Below are 27,471 nucleotides of genomic sequence, written 5' to 3'. Positions count from 1 at the left end.
GAAGTGTTTCACATGTTGGTCCAAAGGTGGGGTTTCCCTCAAGTGGACCTGATAGCATCTCGCCACAATCACCAAAAGCCCCAGTACGTGTCCAGAACGCGAGATCCAAAGGCAGTGGCGGTGGATGCTCTCACAATTGCGTGGCCGTACAGCCTCGTGTATCTGTTTCCACCGTTTCCGCTGCTCCCTCTGTTGCTAAAACGGATCAAAAGAGAGTCCGCCACAGTCATACTAGTGGCGCCTCATTGGCCTCGGAGAGCTTGGTTCTCGGATCTCCGCGGACTACTCGCAGACGATCCTTGGCCACTCCCACTTCGTCCGGACCTGTTACAACAGGGTCCGTTCCTTTACCCCGATTTACCGCGGCTGCGTTTGACGGGGTGGCTGTTGAGACCGCCCTCTTAAGAACAGAGGGCATTCCAGAATCGGTTATACCAACCATGTTACGAGCTAGGAAGCCAGTTACGGCAGCTCATTATTACAGAATTTGGCGTGCCTATATAGGTTGGTGTGAAGCTCGGAAGTTTCCGACATCATCTTTCAAGTTATCCCGTCTTTTGCTATTTCTACAGACGGGGTTAGATGGAGGACTGCGTTTATCTACACTAAAGGTGCAGGTATCTGCTTTGTCAATTTACTTTCAAAGACGATTGGCTCTACACACCTTTCTGCAAGGTGTCCTCAGAGTACAGCCTCCATTCATTCCACCTGCAGCGCCATGGGACTTGAATCTGGTTTTAGATTTCTTACAGTCTTCATATTTTGAACCCTTACAACAAGTGGATATTAAGTTTCTCACTTGGAAAACAATTTTTATCCTAGCCTTAGCTTCAGCAAGGCGTGTTTCAGATTTGGGTGCCTTGTCATGCAAGCCACCGTATTTGGTGTTTCATGATGACAGAGCGGAACTTCGGACAAATCCCGCTTTCTTACCAAAGGTAGTGTCATCTTTTCACATCAATCAGCCAATAGTAGTTCCTGTGTTAACAGAAGATTCTGGAACTTTGGATGTGGTACGCGCATTACGCGTTTATGTATCCCGAACGTCTACAGTTCGTAAGACGGATACGTTGTTTGTTCTCTATGATGCTGCCAAGATGGGTTGGCCAGCTTCTAAGCAGACCTTATCCAGATGGATAAAACTGACCATACGTCAGGCTTACCTTCATGCTGGGTTACAGCCGCCTACATCAGTAACAGCTCATTCCACACGTTCTGTGGGAACTTCATGGGCAGCTGGTCGTGGGGCTTCTACGACGCAGCTTTGCCGGGCGGCTACATGGTCATCAGTGCACACGTTTGTGCGCTTTTACAAGTTTGATACGTTTGCGGCATCAGCATCTAGCTTTGGCCGCCTAGTGTTACAGGAGTCAAACAGCTCTCCCGCCCACGGGGGAAGCTTTGGTACGTCCCAAGAGTACTCCAGTGACCCCTAGTGGATGAAAAAGAAAATAGGATTTTGGTACTTACCAGGTAAATCCTTTTTCTTTGAATCCATAGGGGGCACTGGACGCCCACCCAGAGCAGTTTTACCTGCTTTGTGGTAAGTTCAGGGGATTTTATGGTAACACACTCTCACCGACTGGTTCAAATTATCAAGTTCTATCGGTTATGGTGTCAACTGTTTAGTTGTCAGTAATGTTATGTGTCAACTTTATTGTTGTCCGTTATGTTATATGTAATTCTCCATTGTCAACCTCTCTATAGCTCCTGTTCGGCTCAGTAAAAAAACACTGAGGTACTCTGGGATATGGAGGGGTGGAGAGTTCTAAATTTAATTATTCAGTGCCCTGTTCCTGCGGATGCCGTCCATATCCCAAGAGTACTCCAGTGCCCCCTATGGATTCAAAGAAAAGGATTTACCTGGTAAGTACCAAAATCCTATTTTTGCACGATATTCTAATTTTCTGAGTTTCACCAGTTTCATAACACAATTACATAATTACAGTGATTACCACACACTTGTCAAGTGGTGGAAAATATTAAGCAGCAAGTGAACCAAGCTGTTGAAGTTAAGGTGTTCAAAAATTCAAGAGAAGAAAAGAAATGGTACCACAGGTTGGACATTTCTTTTCTTCTCTTGAATTTTTTATGGTATTTCCCATGTGTCTGGTAGCACCCCCCATATTTTATAATTAAATAAATACTTGATAAATCAATTGGGGGTTCCAACTTTTGACATATATTATGCAGATCTATCTGCTTGTGCGACCTTCTCTCTAGCAATCCGAAGTTAAGGTGTTGGAAGATGGAAAAATGGGCAAGCGTAAGGATCTCGGCTACTTTGACAAGGTTCATACGTGCTCAAGGCTCATTGATGTGTGTGGTGAGCGAAGGCAGCACCGCATGCTGTCTGTTTCATATGCTGTTGTATCGAATTCAAGGTTGAGTGAATTGTCGCCCGAGAGACCAGATGCCCGCCGAGTGACGTCATCAACCTGCTCCTCGCTCTCCAGCTGGACGCAGCGGTGAACAGAGAGAACGGAAGCCGTGCACGGCTCTCTAGGCTCACGGAAACACCAGGTAGGGACAGTTAGGTTCAACCGGACTGGCAAAAACTCCCAAACACCACCAACTGCTCTTAAAAGAGCTGTAAACAAATCTGTTTTGAACTAATAGTTTATTACAGGTGCCACTATTTCCACTATTTACAGACGTAGCTCTCAATTCTTATACACATTAATGTTTTTTATCCTAATTGAGCTGCTTAATTAACACGCGCAGGTTACTTTCCTAATTTTTAGTGGCAATGTTATGTTGTGAAGCCTTGTTTCCTCGCATTCATGTGGATATAACTTTGACACATACCGACCTGATCATAGTTGCAGACCAAGTACATTCCTTCGTGCCAATGGTATTCCCTGATTTTTTTTTTTAGCAGGATAATGTGCCCTGCCACACTGCAAAAAATATTTAAGAATGGTTTGAGGAACATGACAAAAAGTTTAAGGTGTTTGTGACAGGACGGTACCGTACGGGAGCACTCTCCGCTTGCCGCGTCCCGTCGACTGCGCACAGAATGGAAAGTCAAGCCGCACGAGGCCTGACCACATAGGGGATTCCCGCTTACCGTCAGTAACCGCCTGTTACTGACTCCACCCACTGCGTTGTGGGCGGGTTCTTGCTGCCACCACCAAACTCCTAACCTGCCGTGGCGTTTGGAACCACGGTTCTGCTCTGTATGTGCCGACGCACTGCCTTACCACAGCTGTGTGGTGCTGACGAATCCCCACTAGCCACTTGCTAGGCCTCTACCGGTAGCTGGCGGAAGGCGGAGCTTGGAGACGTCAGGTGCTTCCCTGGACAGCCGGAGAACGGGGCTAGGTTTGGCCTAACCCTGTTGGTCACAAGATGAAGCAGTCTTCTTGAGGCAAAGGTGTTTATTGCTCAAATAACCTTTAAAAAGGCTCCTACCTATTGCTAGGGGCAACAGCATACAATCAAGATCTTTTCAGCAGAAGAAGATGTTACAATACACCCTCCTATGGGCCAACTGCCCTTCTTTTATCCCTCTCCAAGACCCCTTACCACAGGGGGTAAGCCCGCCCTGTGGTGTACAACCAATCAATGTTTACCCATGAGCTGTGCATGCTCTGGTCTCATGCACACCTAACATTGTTCCCTATGGACAGTGGGGAGTGGTCGGTCTCCTTTGACGCTCCTACCTTGGAGAATCAGGATACTCCCCGGTGCCGTCCAGTCTGGCTGGGGGGAAGTTTTCCCTCCTAAATCTGACTTCCAGAAACCTGCCCGGGACCCCTCTCACTGCCTGCAGCCTGGATTTGGGCTCCAGAGCTGGGCAGCCGGGCTCCCCGGTCCAGGTTTCTTGGCACTACGGCTGATCTCCATGGAGCTCCAAGAAACCACTCAGCTTGTTTTATAGCTAAGCTGCTTCTCTTTCTCCCTGTGCCCATTGGAACTGTGAGGCTGGATGGGAAAGCATTCCGTTTTTAGGGAAAAGGTCTGGGAGAATCCATCAGCCTGCACAGCTATGGATTCCCCCCTCCTGGGACACACAATCAAGTAAGTGCATTTTATCTTTAAATACATTACATTTTAAATCACACTGTACATTTCCCTGTAACTATACACTGAGCCTGTGCCCTGCACAGACTCTACATACTCAGGCACTGCAGTGCCTTCCCTAGCCCTGCAGCCTGGCTGCTAGGGCTCTCTGTGTGCTGGAGGTATGGGGCTGGCTTCCCCCACCCTCCAGCCTGTCTGCCTGCCACTGGGGTCCAGGGAGCTGGCTCTCCCTGTCCCCCCAGTGTGGCACTACCTTTGTGGCCTCGCCGCACGCAGCGGCGCACCCCCCTGTACCTAAGCCCGGCGGCCCGGGACACTTGTCCCGGCCGCCGTGACTCTGGCTTTGTTTCAGCGCTGAGGCGCCGGGAGCGTAGCTCCCGGACCCCAGCGCTCACCATCCTGCTGCGCAGCCTAATTTCAGCCACGCCGCTAGGGAGCCGGCTAGCCCGGTCCCCCATGAGCGGCGCCTGTCTGGTAGCCTCGCTGCAGCGTCCGGCGGGGAGCCGGGCTGCAGCGCACCCCCCTCGCCGGCTAGCAGCCCGGGACGTCCGTCCCGGCTGCTGTGGCTGGCCACCCGTGCTGGGCTGAGGCGCCGGGAGCAGAGCTCCCGGCCCCCAGCGGCGGCTCTCACATAGAGCACTGCAGCGGGAGCCGAGCTCCCAGCCGCAGCGCTCACCCTTCTCCCCGGCGCGCACACTCCAGTGCGCCCGGGGCTACACTGACCGCTGCCGGGAGCGGAGCTCCCGGACTCCGGCGGTCAGCGGCTGCCTCCTCTCCCCCGGCGCGCACACACTGCTGAGCGCGCCGGGGGGCTGTCCTCCCTGCCGTGGTCTCCGGAGGGGTCCGGGACCACGGCACAGTTTAAAATACATTTTTGACATTAATAAAACACGGCGCCTAGCGCCCACAATAAATTTTTCAAATCTGGCGCCAAGCGCCCTTTGTCCTTAAAAATGGCGCCGGGCACTAGGGATTAACCCTTTCAGTGCCAGGGCGGCCATTTGCCTCGTGGCTGGGGGTCTCTCCGGCCACACTCCTCCCCCCCCATTCAAGCGGGTCAACCAGGGACCCATGTCCCAACGATTTGGGTCCTGGTCCCGCAGTCCGTTGGGGTGAAGGGGACGCTACCTGGGGGGTGTAGGCTCTGGCCTAGACAGTTCATCCATAGTGCAGTGGGCCTCTCTTCGTGGGTGCACAATGTTCAAATAGTCCACCTGAAGTCCAAGTTCAAGGCTCCACCACAAAAGTCTGTCCAATTCCCCCAAGGTAGGTTGCAGCCACCTAACAGGTAGGTGGTAAGTCACCACGGTGGGGGGCCGGTTACAAACAAGTGCCACCCACGGTGTCCCAACTTTGGCATACCCCACCTCCCACAATAGCAGTATACTGCTCAACCAGGCCACAGGGTGTTCCTGCCCATATGGCTCTTTCTGGCTCGGTACTGCTCCCAGTCTGTGCAGTGGCGCAATAGTTCGTAACACACAGTCCTGGTCAAGAATGTGCGCCATCAGCACTGGAGCGGGTACCCGAGCCTCCTTCAATGACTGGAATGCCAACTCGCAAGCGGGTGCAAAGTCCACTGACTTGGGAATGCCCTTCCTAGCCATCTCTGTCAAGGGGTTCACTACAGGACTAAAGTCAATGACAACATGTCCGTAGGGCCTTACAGGTTCTAAGGTCAGTACCGGTCTGGGTGATGTGGGTCGGGGACAGCCTCTGGTTGCCTCCACCCCCTCTGGGTTGGGCCTACCCCTGTCTCCTCCCACATGGTGCCCCAGGCACTGCACCTCCGTCATACCTATCTGGCAACTGTCTGCCCTAACTGTCAGACCTGCCCTCCAATCCTCCTCCGTCGACCTATGACTCGGGAAACCTACCCTGTCACCTAGGCCTACTCTTCCCTCCTCGTCCGCTACCTGTGCCACAGTGATGGCGGCCAGACCACCAGTCTCTGGATCCTGTGTGGCATCCACCACAGGGAGGCTGCGCGTCTTCCCCGATCTACTGTGCACAGGCAGGAGACCTGCTATGTCCACAGCAACTTGCTGCAAGGTTTCTCCTATGGGCAGAGGCCCAGAGACAACACAAACGCTGGAGTGCCCCGGCTGCCAACGCATGGCACCAGCCTTACATTTGGTCTGGGCGTCATCCGACATTCCAGACCAGGGTAAGCTCTGTGTCAGGCACTTCAGGGTACGGTCTGTTTCCGGGTTACTGTCCAAAGGGGTTTCGCTGGCAACCGACACCGGTTGCACAGGAAAGTCCCCTGGGGGGACCAGTTGGACACATTCCCTATCTGGTCTATCCCCTCCCACTTTCCTGGCTACCCTGTACCTTAACCCTTCCCGCCAGGTCAAACTCCCCGCCCCAACCCTGTCAAGGCCGCTGCCAGAGTGGCGCCTCATGCCTTTTGGGGATGGGTCAGAGAGTTGAGCCTCCCTAAACTCCTGCCTGTGGCCCTCAATCTCTCCTAAATTGGGACACTCTACAGGGGGATCTAGGTGGGGACTCCTAGGGTCAGTCTGGTAGGGGTCAGTCATGGAAAAGTCAGTGTGGTTTCTCATACTCACCGCCGGAGTTGGCAAACCACTTGGGTCAGGAGCATCATTGGGCACCCCCACAGGATCACACGAGCTGGAACCGACATCCTCTGCGTTGCTAGGGGACGTAGGCATACCAGAGGCAAAAGGCATGCGGGGTCGATGTACTGATCTAGCCGCTGTGATCTTTTCCTCTGGGCTGGTTGATGCTGTGGTTGGCTGTGCTGGCAGTTGTCTAGCAGCTGTAGTCTTTTCCTCTGGGCTGGGCTGTGCTGGAGTAGCTGATGTCAACGGTGGTTTTGGAACTTGACTCCGGGGAATGGCGCCAACAAACATAGTGACGATCCCACCACCCAGATCATTTCCTAGGACCACATCAGTTGGGAGACCATCCATGACGGCAACTTCTCGCAACTCTGGTCCAGCTCCCCAGTCCAGGTAGACTCTTGCCATGGGAACCGCTTTTTCTGTTCCTTCTGCCAGGGTGACCGTGGCAGTGCGACCCTGCAATACTGCAGCAGGATCTATAAGGTGGGGGCTCACCACAGTGATTGAGGCCCCAGAGTCTCTTAGGCCTTCTCCCTGCAGGGGTCCCACGTGGACTGGCTGCAGGTTCCTCCACATGTTGTGTAGGGGCTGTTTGGCCATGCAGGTAACTCTCTCCGCAGAGTGCACCTGTCTCTCGCCACACTCCATCGGACTGACTGGAGGGGGAACAGTCTCTGTAGGCTCATCTCCTCTCGTCAAACAAGCGATCCGGGCTCCAGCACTCGGATTTGGGGCACGAGTCTGGGGTGCTTGGGATGCAGGACAGTTCATCCTCAGATGTCCGATTTTCCCACAGCCATAGCACTTCTTCTCCAGTCGTGGCACCGATGATCTCTGATCAGTTGCAGGGACGCTGCGGTGCGGTTGCTGGCTAAGAGCACCCGGGTTGGACGATGCTTGTCTTTGGGGGTGATGAGCTGAAGAGGGGGGTCCCCTTGGTGGTACAGTCTGTTGGAGCTGGCTGCTGGCGGGGCGCTTCTGCCCCCGTGGCCGAATTGCCACATATTTGTCTGCTAACTGGGCAGCCATCTTTAAGCTGGGTGGCTCCCGGTCTAGCACCCACTCCTTCACTTCTGGGGCGCACCTGCGGTAGAACTGCTCCCTGCAGATCAGGTCGATCAGTGCGTCCCACGTAGTGGCTTCCGAATCCTTCACCCACTTCACCACGTACTGCCGCAGCTGGTTGGCGAACTGCTCATGGGTGCTGCTAGGATTCTTGGGCAAGTCTCTGAACTTCTTCCTGTAAGACTCTGGAGTGATGAAGAATCGCTGGAGGAGGGCCTTCGCGACTTCGTCGTAGTTCCCACAGTCCTCCGTCGCCACTCCTCGATAGGCCTCCCAAGGCTTCTCCATGCAGAGTGGGCACAAGGTGTCTCACCCACTCCGACTTGGGTAGATCGTGTAGTTTGCAAGTCCTTTCAAAAACTTGTAAATGTCCATCAATGTCCCCATCACTGTCTGCAAACTTGGCAAACTGAACTCGTCCTGATCTGTGCACAACAGCTGACAACGGCTCCCGGGGTACCACGGCCTGTGATGCCCGCTCCGCATGCCACATCCGAATGACAAGCATGCGTTCTTGCTCCGTTGCCCTTTCCCCCAATTCCGCTAGCCGATCTGCTAGGGTATCCGGGTCGCCCCCCCTGGGACGTTGGGATCCTGGCCCTGCTAGGGATTGCTGGGAAACATGGCTGCTGTGAGAGAGGGCGGGGCTTGTGGTTCTCACCGGTTCCTCACGAAGGTCCACTGTTGGGCCGTCCTCTGCGATGCTGACGCCGTCAGTGCTTTCCACCTCCGCCCGATGAGACTCCTCCACGCTCCTGAGCGCCACCTTCATGACTCTTCTGGACGCGTTGAAAGGGATATCCACACCCTTCCCCTGACATACGATCTCCAGATCCTCCTTGGACATTCCGCTGAATTCCGCCATCTTGTGCGTTCTCCTGCGCTGCAGTTACTCCTCTCCTGAGTAACTCGGCTTCTCCAATCAGGTGATGAAAAGCCGCCTGGGATTATCCCACCACTATGCCACCAATTTCTGTGACAGGACGGTACCGTACAAGAGCACTCGCCGCTTGCCGCGTCCCGTCGACTGCGCACAGAATGGAAAGTCAAGCCGCACGAGGCCTGACCACATAGGGGATTCCCGCTTACCGTCAGTAACCGCCTGTTACTGACTCCACCCACTGCGTTGTGGGCGGGTTCTTGCTGCCACCACCAAACTCCTAACCTGCCGTGGCGTTTGGAACCACGGTTCTGCTCTGTATGTGCCGACGCACTGCCTTACCACAGCTGTGTGGTGCTGACGAATCCCCACTAGCCACTTGCTAGGCCTCTACCGGTAGCTGGCGGAAGGCGGAGCTTGGAGACGTCAGGTGCTTCCCTGGACAGCCGGAGAACGGGGCTAGGTTTGGCCTAACCCTGTTGGTCACAAGATGAAGCAGTCTTCTTGAGGCAAAGGTGTTTATTGCTCAAATAACCTTTAAAAAGGCTCCTACCTATTGCTAGGGGCAACAGCATACAATCAAGATCTTTTCAGCAGAAGAAGATGTTACAATACACCCTCCTATGGGCCAACTGCCCTTCTTTTATCCCTCTCCAAGACCCCTTACCACAGGGGGTAAGCCCGCCCTGTGGTGTACAACCAATCAATGTTTACCCATGAGCTGTGCATGCTCTGGTCTCATGCACACCTAACATTGTTCCCTATGGACAGTGGGGAGTGGTCGGTCTCCTTTGACGCTCCTACCTTGGAGAATCAGGATACTCCCCGGTGCCGTCCAGTCTGGCTGGGGGGAAGTTTTCCCTCCTAAATCTGACTTCCAGAAACCTGCCCGGGACCCCTCTCTCTGCCTGCAGCCTGGATTTGGGCTCCAGAGCTGGGCAGCCGGGCTCCCCGGTCCAGGTTTCTTGGCACTACGGCTGATCTCCATGGAGCTCCAAGAAACCACTCAGCTTGTTTTATAGCTAAGCTGCTTCTCTTTCTCCCTGTGCCCATTGGAACTGTGAGGCTGGATGGGAAAGCATTCCGTTTTTAGGGAAAAGGTCTGGGAGAATCCATCAGCCTGCACAGCTATGGATTCCCCCCTCCTGGGACACACAATCAAGTAAGTGCATTTTATCTTTAAATACATTACATTTTAAATCACACTGTACATTTCCCTGTAACTATACACTGAGCCTGTGCCCTGCACAGACTCTACATACTCAGGCACTGCAGTGCCTTCCCTAGCCCTGCAGCCTGGCTGCTAGGGCTCTCTGTGTGCTGGAGGTATGGGGCTGGCTTCCCCCACCCTCCAGCCTGTCTGCCTGCCACTGGGGTCCAGGGAGCTGGCTCTCCCTGTCCCCCCAGTGTGGCACTACCTTTGTGGCCTCGCCGCACGCAGCGGCGCACCCCCCTGTACCTAAGCCCGGCGGCCCGGGACACTTGTCCCGGCCGCCGTGACTCTGGCTTTGTTTCAGCGCTGAGGCGCCGGGAGCGTAGCTCCCGGACCCCAGCGCTCACCATCCTGCTGGGCAGCCTAATTTCAGCCACGCCGCTAGGGAGCCGGCTAGCCCGGTCCCCCATGAGCGGCGCCTGTCTGGTAGCCTCGCTGCAGCGTCCGGCGGGGAGCCGGGCTGCAGCGCACCCCCCTCGCCGGCTAGCAGCCCGGGACGTCCGTCCCGGCTGCTGCGGCTGGCCACCCGTGCTGGGCTGAGGCGCCGGGAGCAGAGCTCCCAGCCGCAGCGCTCACATAGAGCACTGCAGCGGGAGCCGAGCTCCCAGCCGCAGCGCTCACCCTTCTCCCCGGCGCGCACACTCCAGTGCGCCCGGGGCTACACTGACCGCTGCCGGGAGCAGAGCTCCCGGACTCCGGCGGTCAGCGGCTGCCTCCTCTCCCCCGGTGCGCACACACTGCTGAGCGCGCCGGGGGGCTGTCCTCCCTGCCGTGGTCTCCGGAGGGGTCCGGGACCACGGCACAGTTTAAAATACATTTTTGACATTAATAAAACACGGCGCCTAGCGCCCACAATACATTTTTCAAATCTGGCGCCAAGCGCCCTTTGTCCTTAAAAATGGCGCCGGGCACTAGGGATTAACCCCTTCAGTGCCAGGGCGGCCATTTGCCTCGTGGCTGGGGGTCTCTCCGGCCACAGTGTTGACTTCCAAATTCCCCAAATCTAGATCCGATCCAGCGTGTGTTGGATGTGCTGGACTAACAAGTCCGAGCCATGGAGGCCCCACCTCACAACTTACAGGACTTAACATATTAGTGCCAGATACCATGAGACACCTTCAGAGGTATTGTGAAGTACATACCTTGACAGGTCAGAACTGTTTTTGCAGCAGCCTGTTCAGGGCCGGAATTGACATCAGGAACCCTCCCTGCAAATGCATGGACATGCCTGCGTTTTTCCAAACACTCCCTGAAAACGGTCAGTTGCCATCCACAAAACGCCTTCTTCCTGATCTCCTTGCCATCGCCCATGCAAACGGATCCGTTGCACAAACCCATCGTTGAGCTGTGATCCGCTTTGTACCCGTGTGACGTGCCAGTGCTTTGCGGTGCATGCGCAGTTTGTGCCTGATCGCCCCGCTGAACGAAAACGCACAGCAGCGATCAGGTCTAAATTACCTCCCAATATTAGGTAGATTGTTTTAATGTTTAGACTGATGGGTGTATAAACACACACACATATAATAAATATATATCTATATCAAACACATATAGCTACAGTTGGATTTTTTTTTAGCTATTTCATTAATAGTTTCTTCATATGCAGAAAGAAATTCTTTGTTTATTAAATAAAATAAAGATTAAGATCTCCTAAATTTAAAAAGGCATAATATAATCCAACTGTATGATTCTTCTCCTTTAAATCTGTATAAAGGTAAATGTATTTTAGCAGCATAACAATTTGAAGACACGGATGAATGGAGAAACTGGGACTATAAATATATATATATATATATATATATATATATATATATATACCAGGTATTATAAGATCAAAAAGATCCTAACAAAGGGCACTTACCAGTCCAACAGAGTTTGTAGAATTTATTAGTACATCAAAGTCGATCTGATGTGATACATGTTAGAATTGGGTGAGTTTGTGTTTACTTCCGGTATTTATACAATTAAGTGATTCCTGTGTGCTATATAAGGAGGCGCGGGAGAGTGTGTCGGTATGCTTGCATCTGGCGTACTGATCTGATGTCTCCTGTGGCTGTATTGATAAAGGCCCTCTGGGTCGAAATGTCAACATGTATTTGGTGACTTTGATGTACTAATAAATTCTACAAACTCTGTTGGACTGGTGAGTGCCCTCTGTTTGGATCTTTTTGATCTTATAATACCTGGTATATGTGGAAGTCCTAAAAAAGCTTCCTTGAGGAGCACCCTGCTGTTGACTACTATACAGATGGGAGTGCGGACAGTAAACTTGGAATATATAGATCTATATATAGATATATACCGTATATATTAAAAAATTGATACTATGCTTCTTGACAAGGAAGCATTTGTCATATGTTAAAAGTCATTCCTTTGTTAGCTAAAGGTTAAACTTAAATTTCTGCTCTTATATCCCGTTCATCAATGTATTTGTCTTCTATAAATCCATCCTCTTCTGGCACAAATGAATGTGTTTGCTCAAATACTATCACATTTTCATCTTCATCTGGGTTTTTCTCATTTGTACTCATATCAAAGTCAACGTTGAATTCCTCTTCGTACGTGTAAGGTTCTTCTTCTTTTAGGCGATGATGGTTGTAGCTTAGAAGGTAGCTGTACCATTTGGGGAACTTGATTGCAGCTAGTATCAGTAATGAAGTGACAATTCCAACAACCACCACCCCTACCAAGAATGTCCAGCTGTTTCCTGCTGTACAACAAAAACATTTAAAATCACATTAAAGTTACATCTGGCAGAGCATGACATAAATACATGGCCCAACTATTTGTTAGTCAACATGAAAAGTACTTATTACAGTAGATATGCTTCAGAATTAATACAACATGTACTGTATAATGGCATGTATAGGGATAACTGGATACTGCATGACTGGTACATAGTGTACACACGCGGGCTTGGTCCTCATTTATCCTGTATACAACATACACTCTATAATGCAGAGGTTCCCAAATACGGTCCTCAAGGCACCCCAACAGTTCAGGCTTTAAGGATATCTATGCTTAGGCAGAGGTGTCTTAATTAGTACTCTTGTCAGTTTGATTTAAGCATCTGTGCAGAAGCAGTAATATCCCTAAAATCTAGACGTTGGGGTACCTTTGAGGACCGCATTTGGGAACCACTGCTGTAATGACATGAATGGGATATCTGGATACTGCATGACTGGTACATAGTATACCCAGACTGGGTTATTTCTCCTAACTCCTGTATACAACATATATTGTATAATAGCATGAACGAGGATAACTGGTACATAGGGGGTCATTCTGAGTTGATCGCAAGCTGCCGCTGTTCGCAGCGCAGCGATCAGGCTAAAATCGGCATTTCTGCGTATGCACCGCAATGCGCAGGCGTGTCGTACAGGTACAATGAGCATCGTGGGTTTGCACAGAGTAAAACGAACATTACAGTCGCACGGCCGAACGCAGGAAGATTGACATGAAGTGGGCGTTTCTGGGTGTCAACTGACCGTTTTCAGGGAGTGCTTATTAAAACGCAGGCGTGGCAGAAAAAACACAGGCATGGCTGTGCGTTCGCTGGGCGGGTGTGTGATGTCAAAAGCCATCCCTCCGTCGTTAGAATCAACGCACACGGAGAGTAACAACTACAGGGCTGGTCTTGTTTTGCACAAAATGATTTTGCAGGCGCTCTGCTGCACAAGCATTCGCACTTCTGCAAAGAGAAAATACACTTCCCGTGGGCGGCGACAATGCGTTTGCACGGCTGCTAAAAACTGTACACAGGCTGGATTAGTCCTCATGTATACTGTATACAACATATATTGTATAATAGCATGAACGGGGATAACTGGATTACTGGTACACTATTATATTATACAATATATGTACACAGGCTGGATTTGTCTTCATTTATACTGTATACAACATATATTGTATAATGGTATGAATCGGGATAACTGGATTTCACAGTAGTGTATATAGCGATATGTGACCAAAGCGGTCACTTAGGGCCCGGCGGGTCCCAGGGCCCGCAGACAGGTCCCACACCGCACCACACTACAGTGAAGAAATTCAAAATAAACTAGATCTCCCAGCAGCCCTTACTGTCGGGAGCTGTAGTTTACTTTGAGTATGATCACCGGTGCCAGTAGCAGTGCATGTTCTGCAGTGGCAGGAGAGAGGGGGATGACCTGCAACCTCTGAACCCTGGGCCGGTGATACCATTTCATTTTCTTGGCACTCACTAGGACCCCTGGGCACATACCTCAAGGCACGCAGCAGGGACCAGATCCAGCCAGGTAAAAACCTGGCATCTGCCGCTCAGGAGCTGTACTTATCCTGTATACAACATATATACTGTATAATGGCATGAACAGGGATAACTGGATACTGTTTGATTAGTACATAGTGTATACTGGCTTGATTAGTCTTTATCACATATCATAATACCCTATTATGTATAGTAGCTGAACCTACTCTAATATCAGTTTGCAAGGTTAATGGTATGTTCATGAATAAACTACTGTAGGATTTTTGGTCACTTACCGTTGCATCCTTTTCTCTGAAACAGGCTGTGGGACAGTGTGTTCCCTCCCTCACCCTTAGTCGTGGGAGGCTTTGGTTCTTGACCGTCTGTACCCTACTTTTTTAATATATTTTAACATTTTCACTAGGTTGCTGCTACTCCTCTTCTGACTCTTTTAAAGACGTACTGGCATGATGGGGTTGCAGGGGGGAATAACTTACAATTACATTTATAGTAGCTTAAGTGCCACACTCCAACTCAACCTGCAGTCCCAAGGTCCAGTATCCCACAGCCTGCTCTAGAGAAAATTATTAAATGACAAGTGAACAAAAATCCTATTTTTGCAGAGATGTATTTTGGAGACTTTTTACAGATGTATCAGTTTTGACTTTTGTGCCACTAGTCCATAATAGCTTATGCTAAGGAAAAAATATAACATTTTAAAAAATGCTTTATTTTTTTTAGTAAGAATTTTTTTATGGGTTAAAAGCAAAAATAAAACCTTTTAAAAATATTCAAGTATTCATACTTTTCATGCTGTTTAAATATATTTATTGTTAAGAGTTAATTTATTTTCCTTTGAGTGAACAACCCTACATGTTATTTGTCACTCAAGAATCAATAAATCTGTGAACTTCACCCTGCTTTCCCTTATCTTTATTACTACTTTGAGAGTAGGTTGGGTTGATTGACAGACTTGTTCAAACAAAGTGGTGCTGTGACACATCCTGACAATACTTCAGTGCAATATGTTTCTATTTTTTATTTTGAGGAGCTAATATGGTTTTGTTGAATGTATAGTTGAATCATAATACAGGTTGAGTATACCATATCCAAATATTCCGAAATACGGACTTTTTTGAGTGAGAGTGAGATAGTGAAACCTTTGTTTTTTGATGGCTGAGTGTACACCAACTTTGTTTAATACACAAAGTTATTAAAAATATTGTATTAAATGACCTTCAGGCTGTGTGTATAAGGTGTATATGAAACATAAATGAATTGTGTGAATGTACACACACTTTGTTTAATGTACAAAGTTATTTGTTATGTTACAGCCATTAATGACATAATGACAACATGCAAAAAAAAATTTTTTTAGATTTTTGCAAATTTATTAAAAATAAAAAAAATAAGAAATCACATGTATATAAGTATTCACAGCCTTTGCTCAATACTTTGTTGATGCACCTTTGGCAGCAATTACAGCCTCAAGTCTTTTTGAATATGATGCCACAAGCTTGGCACACCTATCTTTGGGCAGTTTCGCCCATTCCTCTTTGCAGCATCTCTCAAACTTCCTCAGGTTGGATGGGAAGCGTCGGTGCACAGCCATTTTCAGATCTCTCCAGAGATGTTCAATCGGATTCAAGTCTGGCTCTGGCTGGGCCACTCAGGGACATTCACAAAGTTGTCCTGAAGCCACTCCTTAGATATCTTGGCTGTGTGCTTAGGGTTGTTGTCCTGCTGAAAAATGAACTGTCGCCCCAGTTTGAGGTCAAGAGCGCCCTGGAGCAGGTTTTCATCCAGAATGTCGCTGTACATTGCTGCATTCATCTTTCCCTCTATCCTGACTAGTCTCCCAGTTCCTGCCACTGAAAAACATCCCCACAGCCTGATGCTGCCATCACCATGCTTCACTGTAGGGATGGTATTGGCCTGGTGATGAGCGGTGCCTGTTTTCCTCCAAACACGGCGCCTGGCATTCATGGCAAAGAGTTCAATCTTTGTCTCATCAGACCAGAGTATTTTGTTTCTCATGGTCTGAGAGTCCTTCAGGTTCATTTTGGCAAACTCCAGGCGGCCTGCCATGTGCTTTTTACTAAGGAGTGGCTTCCGTCTGGCCACTCTACCATACAGGCCTGATTGGTGGATTGCTGCAGATATGGTTGTCCTTCTGAAAGGTTCTCCTCTCTCCACAGAGGAATGCTGTAGCTCTGACAGAGTGACCATCGAGGTTCTTGATCACCTCCCTGACTAGGGTCCTTCTTCCCCGATCGCTCAGTTTAGATGGCCGGCCAGCTCTAGGAAGAGTCCTGGTGGCTCCGAACTTCTTCCATTTACGGATGATGGAGGCCACTGTGCTCATTGGGACCTTCAAAGCAGCAGATATTTTTCTGTACCCTTCCCTAGATTTGTGCCTCAAGACAATACTGTCTCTGAGGTCTACAGACAAATCCTTTTGACTTCATGCTTGGTTTGTGCATTGTCAAGTGTGGGACCTTATATAGACAGGTGTGTGCCTTTCCAAATCATGTCCAATCAACTGAATTTACCACAGGTGGACTCCAATTAAGCTGTAGGAAAATCTCAAGGATGATCAGTGGAAACAGGATGCACATGAGCTCAATTTTGAGCTTAATGGCAAAGGCTGTGAATACTTATGTACATGTGATTTCTTAGTTTTTTTTATTTTTAATGAATCTGCAAAATGAAAAAAAAAAGCTTTTTTTCATGTTGTCATTATGGAGTATTGTGTGTCGAATTTTGAGGGAGAAATTAAAGTATTCAATTTTGGAATAAGGCTATAACATAATAAAATGTTGAAAAAAGTGAAGCGCTGTGAATATTTTCCGGATGCACTGTATACAGTGCCTTGCTAAAGTATTCATCCCCCATTGCATTTTTCATGTTTTGTTGCCTCACAACCTGGAATTAAAATGGATTGTTTGAAGGTTTGCATCATTTCATTCACAGAACATGCATACAACTTTGAAGATTTTTATTTTATTTTATTGTGAAGCAAACAACAAATAGGACAAAATAACAGAAAACTTCAGCGTGCATAACTATTCACCCTCCTTAAGTCAGTACTTTGTAGAGCCACCTTTTGCGGAAATTACAGCTGAAAGTTGCTTTGGATAAGTCTCTATGAGCTTGCCACATCTTGCCACTGCGATTTGTGCCCATTCCTCAAGGCAAAACTGCTTCAGATCCTTCATGTTGCGTGGTCTCCGCTTGTGAACAGCAATCTTCACGTCTGACCACAGATTTTCAATTGGATTGAGATCTGGGCTTTGATTAGGTCATTCCAACACATTTAAATGATTCTCTTTAAACCACTCGAGTGTTGCTTTAGCAGTATGCTTCGGGTCATTGTCCTGCTGGAAGGTGAACCTCCATCCCAGTTTCAAATCACAGGCAGACTGAAACAGTTTTTGCTCAAGAATATCCCTGTATTTAGCACAATCCATCTTTCCCTCGACTCAAAACAGTTTACCAGTCCCTGCTGCTGAAAAACATCCCCACAGCGTGATGCTGCCACCACCATGTTTCACTGTGGGGGATGGTGTTCTTGGGGTGATGGGATGTGCTGGGTTTGCGCCAGACATAGCGGTTTCCTTGGTGGCCGAAAAGTTCAATTTTATTCTCATGTGACCAGAGCACCTTCCTCCATACATTTGGGGAGTCATCCACATGCCTTTTGGCAACCTCAAAACGTGCCTTCTTATTTTTAACACTAAGTAATGGCTTTAGCTTTTTTTCTGGCCACTCTTCCATAAAGCCAAGATCTATGGAGTGTACAGCTTATTGTGGTCACATGCTCAGGTACACCAGTCTCTGCTGTGAAACTCTGCAGCTCCTTCAGGGTTACCTTTGGTCTCTGTGCTGCATCTCTGATTAATGCCCTCCTTGCCCAGTCTGTGAGTTTTGGTGGCCGGCCCTCTCTTGGCAGGTTTGTTGTGGTACCATGTTCTTTTCATTTGAAGATGATGGATTTGATGGTGCTCCGGGGGATCATCAAAGATTTGGATATTTTTTCATAACCCAACCCTGACTTGTACTTCTGAACAACTTTGTCCCTGACTTGTTTGGAAAGCTCCTTGGTCTTCATGGTGTGATGCCTCTTGCTTAGTGGTGTTGCAGCCTCTGGGGCCTTTCAGAAAAGGTGTGTTTATACTGACAGATCATGTGACACTGCACAGGCATTTGATGTAATACACCATGAATTTAGTCGTGCAGGTCAATACGTGCCTGATATTATGATGTGTTATAAGAGGGGAAGGAATTTGCGTGACTGGTTGGTACACAATGAGGTGTCCAGACCATCTCCAGTCATGAGCCAACATTTCTTGAGCAGGAAACCCACGTGCTATAGATGCACCGGGTGTACGACTTGCAGATACCTTGAAATAGGTGGCTTTGTGATGCATCCTAGGTTCGGTAAACGCATTCCCATCAGACACATATTGACCTGCACAACTAAATTTGTGGTGTATTACATCAAATGCCTGTGCAGTCTTATGTATGTTGGGAAGACCGTATGTACTTTTGGTGAGCAAATGACTCAACATCGCTCTGCTATTCGCCATGCCATAGAGGGAAAAGATGTCGAAAAGCCTGTAGCATGACATTTCAGGGAGTTTAGACACTCATTGGCCACCTTGTCATATAAAATTATAGACCACGTCCCGGCCAGTAGACGTGGAGGCGATCGGGAGAAAAGACTACTGCAATTGGAGGCATTCTGGATCCATTCCTAAAATACTCTGTCACCTTTTGGCTTAAATGAGACAATTTCTTTCTCTTGTTTTTTGGAGTATCTTATGAGGTGTTTGACTATGCAAATTGTGTTAGTTAGTAATTCCAACCTTGTGTTCATACTAGTCGCTTAATGTTGCTAGGATACGGCTATTACAAATACCTATGCTTTGTTTAACATTTATATATATATAGCAGGCATTAATGCAGTTTATTTACATCTAGAAATATGCCATTGAGGTTCTAGGAATTCACGCATTAATTCAGTATAATTGCTATGCAATAGTATGGTGGTTTTGAGGAAAGCTTGCATTTGTTTTTAATTTTTAGGTATGGTTTCTTCACATTTTGCTCTATTTTAATAGAACTTGTGGTTTATATGCTGATTAACTGTCATGCACATAATACTGACACCATGACATCCTGTTGCTATGGATATGCTGTGTCACGTATTACGGTTCCCCGCCCCTGCTCTGCTGTAGATGGGTGGCATCAGCACGTTTTACTGTGCTGACGCTGGAACGCTGTAGATGGAACACAAGGCGGTACTGCGCATAGCACTGAGATGCAGTGTGAGACTGCATCCCGGAACTACCGGCCAGACATCACGTCTCACGCGGCGCAGGAACAGGGAAGGTTGGGACTTGTAGAAGGCGGGATCGTTTGTATATATAAGATATGTGCACTTTGTATTTCACTGTGAGTTCTTGATAAAGGTGGTAACACCGAAACGTTGAACTATAAGGACTTGGTAGTCATTTGATTCATTATACTACAGACCACAGAGTGCCGCCGTCTGCTGTTCGTGTGTGTGTGTGTGTGTGTGTGTGTGTGTGTGTATAATATGCAAGAGGGCACTCACCACTTTTAAAATAAAAGCTGTCTCTATGTTCAAGCATAGTTACCATAGTATAGTGTTGCCGTTTCGACACAATACGGGGACATCAATCAGCACAGTGCAGCCACACAAGTTTTGGCCAGCATACACCAACGGGAGGTCCGATTGGGACCCCAACCTCCTAGTATGTCTTCTGAGATCCAATGTTAGCACTTTGAAGTTTTCTTCCAAACACATCCACTGGAAGGCCCAGAACAGGCTTCCCGGCGCCTAGGCTCCTAGTATGTCTTCTGGGATCCAATGTTACCAGAGTGGTGGTGGTGGTGGTGGTGGTGGTGGTGTGTGTGTGTGTGTGTGTGTGTGTGTGTGTGTGTGTGTGTGTGTGTGGGGGGGGGGGGGGAACACTCCCAGATTTCAGATGGACTATGGTCAGATAGGAATGTGACATAGGTGCAATTTGATTGACCCTTTTCTATAGTTCTATATAAAAAAAAAAAGTACAGAACTACGAGGCACACATGTCAGTATGCAAAGGGGAATTGACTGGATTTCTTGGGGTTTCCAGACATTTTTCATTGCTTGAAAAAGCTTTGTTTTTCGTGCTCACCAACAAGGGGCTTTATTCAAAGTTGAACGCTAATAAAAAGCCCCCTTTTGCTCTTTTATATGCCTCATAGTCCGTTATAGCCCCTTATTCCTCTTCATGGGATCCCCGGACAGCCACTGGTCTCTGGATAGAGCTGCTGTGAGCAGTAATCCAGGATTGTTGGCAACCCAAGTGATTCTCTATGGTGAGGGTGGCACATTGGGGTCTGGAGGTTGCGTGTTGTTGTGCCCAAAGTGGAATAGCAAAGCCTTTGACTAGCAAAGTACAGTAAGGCGTTTTGTAGGCGACACACAGTGAGGCACACAGAAAAGTATCAGTACTGTGTCCATATTATCCTGAAAGTCACTTTGGGAGTATCTACATTAGTGGTCTAGAACTGAGCGGCGACCAAATACCACGTGTCCTTTACTCCCTAGACTCAGACAGGTTAACTTCTTACAGGGTCGCTGGGGACTAAACCTGCTTTCAAGACATTATGAACACAGTGTTGCTACTTCTTAGTGTGCAACACGAGTAAAAGCATTGATTGCCTTATCCAGAGACTCACTTAAGGGGGTACACACGGAGAGATCCGTGTTTAAATTCTAAGCAGATTGCTTAGATTTTAAGCATGGATCTGTCATCTGTATGCCCCTCAGCGATAGTGATGCGCGGTCCCGCGCATCGCTATCGCCGGTGCTAGATTGAGACTGCATGCAGGCTCAATCTAGCGGGTCGCTCACTTCAGCGCTGTGTTAAGTGAGCGGCCCCCCGTTGTCTTCCCCACCTCGCTCAGCACATCGCGCTGTGAGCGGGGGGGAGAGATGTGTGCTGAGCGGTCTGTGTTAAGATCACTTAGCACACATCTCTCTCGTCAGTACTGGCCTTTAGACTTTGATAAAGCAAGACATCTACAATAAAAAGCACTCCACAATTTGACTTAATTGAAGAGAGAACCCATAACAGAAGCGCTGGACAATCTAGTGCACGTATTAGTGAGTATACATGCGGGATGTCGCATATGTGTATTACTCACACCCAAGTTTACATCCCTCACCATAGGTGTACATAGCATACCACTACATGAGGGTAATGTATAGTTAATGATGAGATCAATACTGTATAAATAGACAATCCCTTAAAATTTCTTACCCCCCATGGTGAGAAGGTGATTTGGTTTCCTAGCCCACTCACACAATTGCCAAACTCATTACACAGTTAGGTGTAATTTTAAAACTTTTATTCAATTCTTACTGTATCCTCATAAACACGTTTGTGCACTTCTTCATTTACACAAACTTCTTTAGGTATTTAAGCTGAGCGCATCCCCCTGTATCCTTAATTCTTGTCATATTCCTGGTGCATTTGGTTTTGTTACTTGCGTCGCATTTTGCTTCATATTCAGAGTTGGTTACATTTTGCATATGTGCACCCAGCGGAGCCTGACTTAGGGGGTCATTCCGAGTTAATCGCAGCCAGCAACTTTTTGCTGCTGCTGCGATCAACTAATCCCCGCCTATGGGGGAGTGTATATTAGCATAGCAGGGCTGCGATCACTTGTGCAGCCCTGCTATGCTTAAAAAGTTTCCTGCAAAACAAGACCAGCCCTGCAGCTACTTACCCTGTGCGACGGATCCAGCGATGAAGGTCCCGGTCCTGACTCAGACATCCGCCCTCCTTTCACCTAGTCACGCCTGTGTTCTTCTTACCACTCCCCGAAAACGGCCTCCAACGGTGAGTATCCGTCCTGGAACGCCTCTCCGCTGTCAATCTTCCTCCGTCCAGCGCTGCGTCTTTTTCGCTGGGCGCTCCGTTGCCTGTCGGCATCTGTCGCCGGGCAACAACACTCGTGCGCAATGGGCATGCCGCGCATGCGCAGTACTGACCCATTCGCACCGCAGCGAAGAACCGCAGCGTGCGAATGGGTCGGAATTACATCCTTAAGCCCTGACACCTCCCACCTCCTCCTATAAGAAGCCCCTTTATAATGTCAGTAAGGGGAAAGAAATGAAGAAAAGCAAAGCCTGCAGCTTGCATTTGTAGTGTGGGGGATAGAGCAACCCCACATGTCTACAGTGCAAAGATATGCATGTTAGAGACTCCTGCAGAGCACACGAGGCAGAGTGCTACCAACTGCAGTATAAGGCTGCATAAAAGAGAGTCACCACAGTGAGAGACCTTGGCAGGTTCCAGAGTCCAGCTATGTAGGGGATACTCACCTTCAGGGTTTCCCCAAAAGAATGACATCCATTGTAGTAATCTTGTTGGAGGCCAGAAGTGGGTGGGTGGCTAGAGGGACATGGCATACTTAGGAGCCCCGTTGTGATGAGTCTTCATATTGGAAGGGCCCCCTAAGAAGTGTCCACATTGATTTGGAGGGGGGATGGGGGGTTCTATGGGCTTCTTATAGAACAGTGTGGAGGCTGTGAGGGGATGTCCTTGCTGGAGGGGACCTTCAGGTGATGGTCTGATGTGTGTCTAATTGTGTCAGAGATTGCAACCTGTAATGCTGCGGCACTATTGGTGCCAGAATTACCTGGTATGTACTGCTACATGTTTTCCAACATATGCCACTGTAACAAAGTACTGTGCTGGAGAGAGTTGAAGTGACCTATTGTGGTCTGATGTAACAATACTATTATTGTGCAGAAGTTGCCAAAGTGTAATATGACCTACTACAGTACACAACCATAATGCTTTGTGCTAGAGGAGAGGATTTCTGTTTACTAAAGTTTGTGTCTTTCAAATAAATGTATTCCTGTTTTTATGAGATGACCTGGCACCTGTGATCCACTTTAGAGTCTGTATTTGTATTAAACATGAGTATTTGGGGAACCCACCAGTATCTATGCCTCACCCACAGCCAGCCGAAGCAGAGTAAGAGATTAAGTGCTCAGCACCATACACAGTGATATTGTACACAATTTACACCCAGTACCAGGCAGTTCACATCTACAAAAAGACAAATTGTGTTTACATGTAAACTAAGGTTAATTTGTTGGAATGACAAACTGGCACCAGCAATATAAGTTAACAAGGCTATGGGTAGAGTGAGAGGACTTTGTTTCTGTATTTTACGGTATAAAGTGGAATATTCACAATGGTTGCCCTTACATACCTTTGGTAGGAGATGTGGTGTTCATTCCATTTATCACTGTAGACAGAGGAGTGGATATGGGATCTGTAGTGTTAGGAACTGGTGGTGTGGGGCTTGGAACGTCACTGCTACCATTACAGTTGAGTACTGTCTTGATTTCTTTTATTGTAAAGGTAGTCATGTTCAATGGCTCAGCACACAAAGTGTTAGTCTCATTTTCTGCACAACAAACAACAAAAAAACAATAGTGTGGTTTAGCTCCAAATCTAAATAAAAATATATTAAAACAATTTATTTTGTCATTTCTAAATTGATTTAATTTAGCATCCTGATCCTTTTTGGGATCAGTATGGGATGCTGGTGCACGGGATGCTGAATATCAGTATACCGACATTGGCATCCCGTGCTCCAGAATGCGAACAGGGGGACAAGCACAACAAAGCCCCTTGCGGGCTCGCTGCACTTGCCACAGGATCTATTCTCCCACTGTGGGTGTCGTGGACACCCACAGAGGGGGAATGACCTACTTTGCCGTATAGTACTTGGGATCCGTAAAGCCTTGGGATCCAGGCTTCGGTATTGAGACAGCCGGGATCCCGGCAGGCGGTATTTTTACCGCATGCCTCCTTTTTCATATGAATAAGGTCTGTTATGAAGCGATAATGCTTTTATAAATATTGTCAAATAGACGTTTCTTATTACGTCGAAACGTTTGCTTAACAAGAAAGCATGAATGATCTGTTTCGCTCAGATGTGAATATCAGTTGGCCAATTCTTTTCTCATTTCTAGAAGTTATGTAAAATAGTTATTGTATTCGCCAGTCCAATGAGCAAGCAGTATATCAGGCGTGAGGCATAATACCCTTCAAAGTATTATCTTCTATTGGGGGTCATTCCGAGTTGTTCGCTCGCTAGCTGATTTTAGCAGCATTGCACATGCTAGGCCGCCGCCCTCTGGGAGTGTATCTTAGCTTAGCAGAATAGCGAACGAAAGATTAGCAGAATTGCGAATAGAAAATTCTTAGCAGTTTCTGAGTAGCTCGAGACTTACTCCTACACTGCGATCAGCTCAGCCCATTTCGTTCCTGGTTTGACGTCACAAACACGCCCTACGTTCGGCCAGCCACTCCACCGTTTCTCCAGACACTCCCGCGTTTTTCCCTGACATGCCTGCGTTTTTTAGCCAACGCCGGGAAAACGCTAAGTTGCCGCCCAGGAACGCCCCTTTCCTGTCAATCATTTACCGAACACCAGTGCGACTGAAAAGCACCGCAGGCGCTACAGCAAAACAGCTAAGTTTATAGTAAAATAACTAAGCACATGCGCTCTGCGTACCATGCGCAGTAAGCGACTAATCGCAGTATAGCGAAAGTCGGCAACGAGCGAACAACTCGGAATGACCCCCATAGTGTATCTATTGTAAAAGGCTGGCTGCAGGGGTATGGGTCGTTGGGTAGACTCAACTTAGGTCGCCAGTCATTATGTCGACCATGGAAGGTCGACAGGGTTATTAGATCGACATGTACTAGGTCAGAAGGTCGACATGGGTTTTTGGGCTTTTTTGGTGACATTTTCTTCATAAAGTGACGGGGAACCCCAATTAGTGCATCGTGTCCCTTCGCATGGCAAAGTTACCGTTCTCAATTGTAGTCCACGTGGCTCGTCAAGTATGAAAAAGTCCAAACAATGGAAAAAAAATTGAAAAAACTCATGTCGACCTTTTGACTCATCGACCCAGTACATGTTGACCTAACGACCATGTCGACCTAATGCAAGTCGACCTTCAGTTGTCGACCTAAGCTGTGTCGACCTATCGGCCGTATCTCAGCTAAAGAGGGGTACACATGGAGCGATGTTCACTTAATTTCTAAGCAATCTGACCAGATTGCTTAAAAATTAAGAACACATCGCTCCGTGTGTAGGTGTGCCGGCGACAGCGTCGCTATCACCAGTGCCAGATTGACCTCTCTGCCCCCCTCGCTCAGCACACTTCGCGCTGAGTGCTGAGCGGGGGAAGAGATGTGTGCTGAGCGGTCTATGCTAGATCGCTCAGCGCACATCTCTGATCACATCTCCCCGTGTGTACTAGGCTTAAGTATCACAATTTGTACTTTCTTTTTTCCACGAGAAAATCTCAGTGATAAGACTGAACAGCCTAGAATAGTTAAAACGACATATCGGGTTACTGTACTAAATCAGTCTACAGTGAAGCAGAATGTTGGCCTTTCCTGAACAATAGTATAGGATTGCACAGCAAAACAAACGGTGGCGAGAAACTCTTCTACACAGTACAACTTTACAGTTAGCTAAAATTGGAATCCTGAATGACAGTAATATATTTGTTTTTCTTCTTTGGGGTCCATGGTCTCCACAGGGTTAACCTTGGGGTATGATTTGGTGGAGACCAGGACTGGCACCAAACAATAAAGCTTTGTGAGGCTCCCAGGATGCAGTGGGCTCCTCTGCCTTAATACCCTGCCCCCATGCTCAAACACATCAGTTTTGTTCAGTGCCAGCATGAAGCTGGTCACGCTGAACAAGGGCTGCGCACTGCAGCCCAAGCTTTTATTTTATTCTTTAATTATCTTTCATTGTTACTTTTTTACTGAGCTATCAGTGCCTGGTAGTCCAACAGGAAGCCAGCGCTGATGCTCCAACAACCTCACTGGGCTGCGATGCCACATCTGGGTGCATGATTTCGGCGAGTCCCCTTGCACACTTCCTTCACTAGCAGAGGCGCAGGGGCATCGGGACTGCAATCAGGTCACTGGGGGACAGGTAAGGTGGGTAACCCGTTCGCGGGACCCGCATATAGCACAGTCCATTTACCGCTGGTCTGGGGAGAGGGCCAGTGGCGCTGACATGCTCCCGGACCATTAAGTGTTCCCTGCAGCCGCAGTAGACCACCAAGGCAGTAATGTACACTGGCGCTGGGGACACACAGGCCAGGAGAACCGGTGGTGAAGTTCAGCCTAGGGGAGGTCAGCGCTTCCCCAGCGGCCACTCCCTCAGCCTAGGGTGCCATTCCACAGCGGTCTTCCCACCCTGGGCTGCTCCTCCCTCAACCCTGCTACACAGAGAGCTCTGTAGGTCTCCAGGAGCAGTGGGCAGAATCTCTCTGTATACCACTACCACATAGCAGGTTATACAAAGTGCTGCAACCTACCAATCCTCTTATACAGAGCAGGGTAGTTGATATCAGTGCCCATTGCAGTTTATTCTGCATTGTATGTGACTTATGCTAGTACTGCTGCATGCTTTCAATCTCCCTCTGTCTGATATTGCTTTCCCTTTTCTCTCTAAATAACCCTTGAAACCTGGTGTGTTTAGGGTTACATTTGCCACACTGTACTATATATTGTAATTTGTGTGCGCCCTTTGTTACATACTATTCCTGATACATGCTGCACATTGCCATATTTGTGGGTGTACACAGTAATTCTGCAATGTCTAATAAAGCTAAGACCAAGCAGTCAGGAGCTTCTACAATGGTAGCATGTAAAACCTGTAACACAGAGGTTTTACCTCAGGAATTGTCACAGGATGGTCTGTGCACATCCTGTATGGTGCCTCCCAGTACCTTAGCCCCTCCAGCACTTGTACAAGAACCCCCATGGGCATACTTTACTACATTTCTAACTAAGATTGCTGATCATAATGCTACCACACCTGTGGCTTCCCCTATGGCTATACCACAACCACTGCAGCACGTGGCTCCCCCTATGGCTATACCACAATCACTGCAGCCCTCAATGGCTCCCTCTATGCTGTTTCCACATTCATTACAGCCTGATGCATGCAAACATGATGCAAGGTCAAGGTACATTACCTGCACCCTCTACTTCTAAGTGACCTGTGCTATCCTCAAAATCCCCCCCCCCCCCCCCCCCCTCTCTGATTCAGAGGAATCATTAGTTACTGCCAAGCAGGCTGAGGTTTCAGACACTTAATCCCTCTCAGGGGACGAGGAGGCAACACCTAAATTTCATGTGGCTGCTTTGATTAGAGCAGTGAAGCTGTCACTTCAGCCAGAAGATGCTGAACCAGCCCCTACTACTAAAGACATTCTGCATAAATGTCAGTAAGTAGTTTTAGCAGAGTTTCCTAACTCAGACCACGTCACAGAAGCCATGAGCGAGGCATGGAAAACACCTACTAAAAAATGTACAGTCCCTTAGAAGCTCAGCACCTT

General features: G+C 48.3%; 2 protein-coding genes across 3 annotated transcripts in view; one reads left to right on the top strand and one right to left on the bottom strand.

Annotated features, from left to right (window-relative positions):
* The window catches only part of IFT74 (intraflagellar transport 74), a 386,790-nt gene that overhangs the window by 165,110 nt on the left and 194,209 nt on the right, over window positions 1-27,471 (top strand). The window lies entirely within an intron of this gene.
* The window catches only part of LRRC19 (leucine rich repeat containing 19), a 65,656-nt gene continuing 50,114 nt past the window's right edge, over window positions 11,930-27,471 (bottom strand). Inside the window, exons 4-5 of the mRNA XM_063920237.1 lie at window positions 23,301-23,498; window positions 11,930-12,482 (exon numbers count right to left, since the gene is read on the bottom strand). Coding sequence (XP_063776307.1) covers window positions 12,166-12,482; window positions 23,301-23,498 — 515 coding nt within the window. The 3' untranslated portion in view covers window positions 11,930-12,165. The remainder of the gene's footprint in view (window positions 12,483-23,300; window positions 23,499-27,471) is intronic.

This window comes from Pseudophryne corroboree, chromosome 1, assembly GCF_028390025.1.
Source record: "Pseudophryne corroboree isolate aPseCor3 chromosome 1, aPseCor3.hap2, whole genome shotgun sequence".
In the NCBI taxonomy this organism is placed as follows: domain Eukaryota; kingdom Metazoa; phylum Chordata; class Amphibia; order Anura; family Myobatrachidae; genus Pseudophryne; species Pseudophryne corroboree.
The sequence above is the reverse complement of the archived record's forward strand: the minus strand, read 5'-3'. Positions and strand labels throughout refer to the sequence as shown.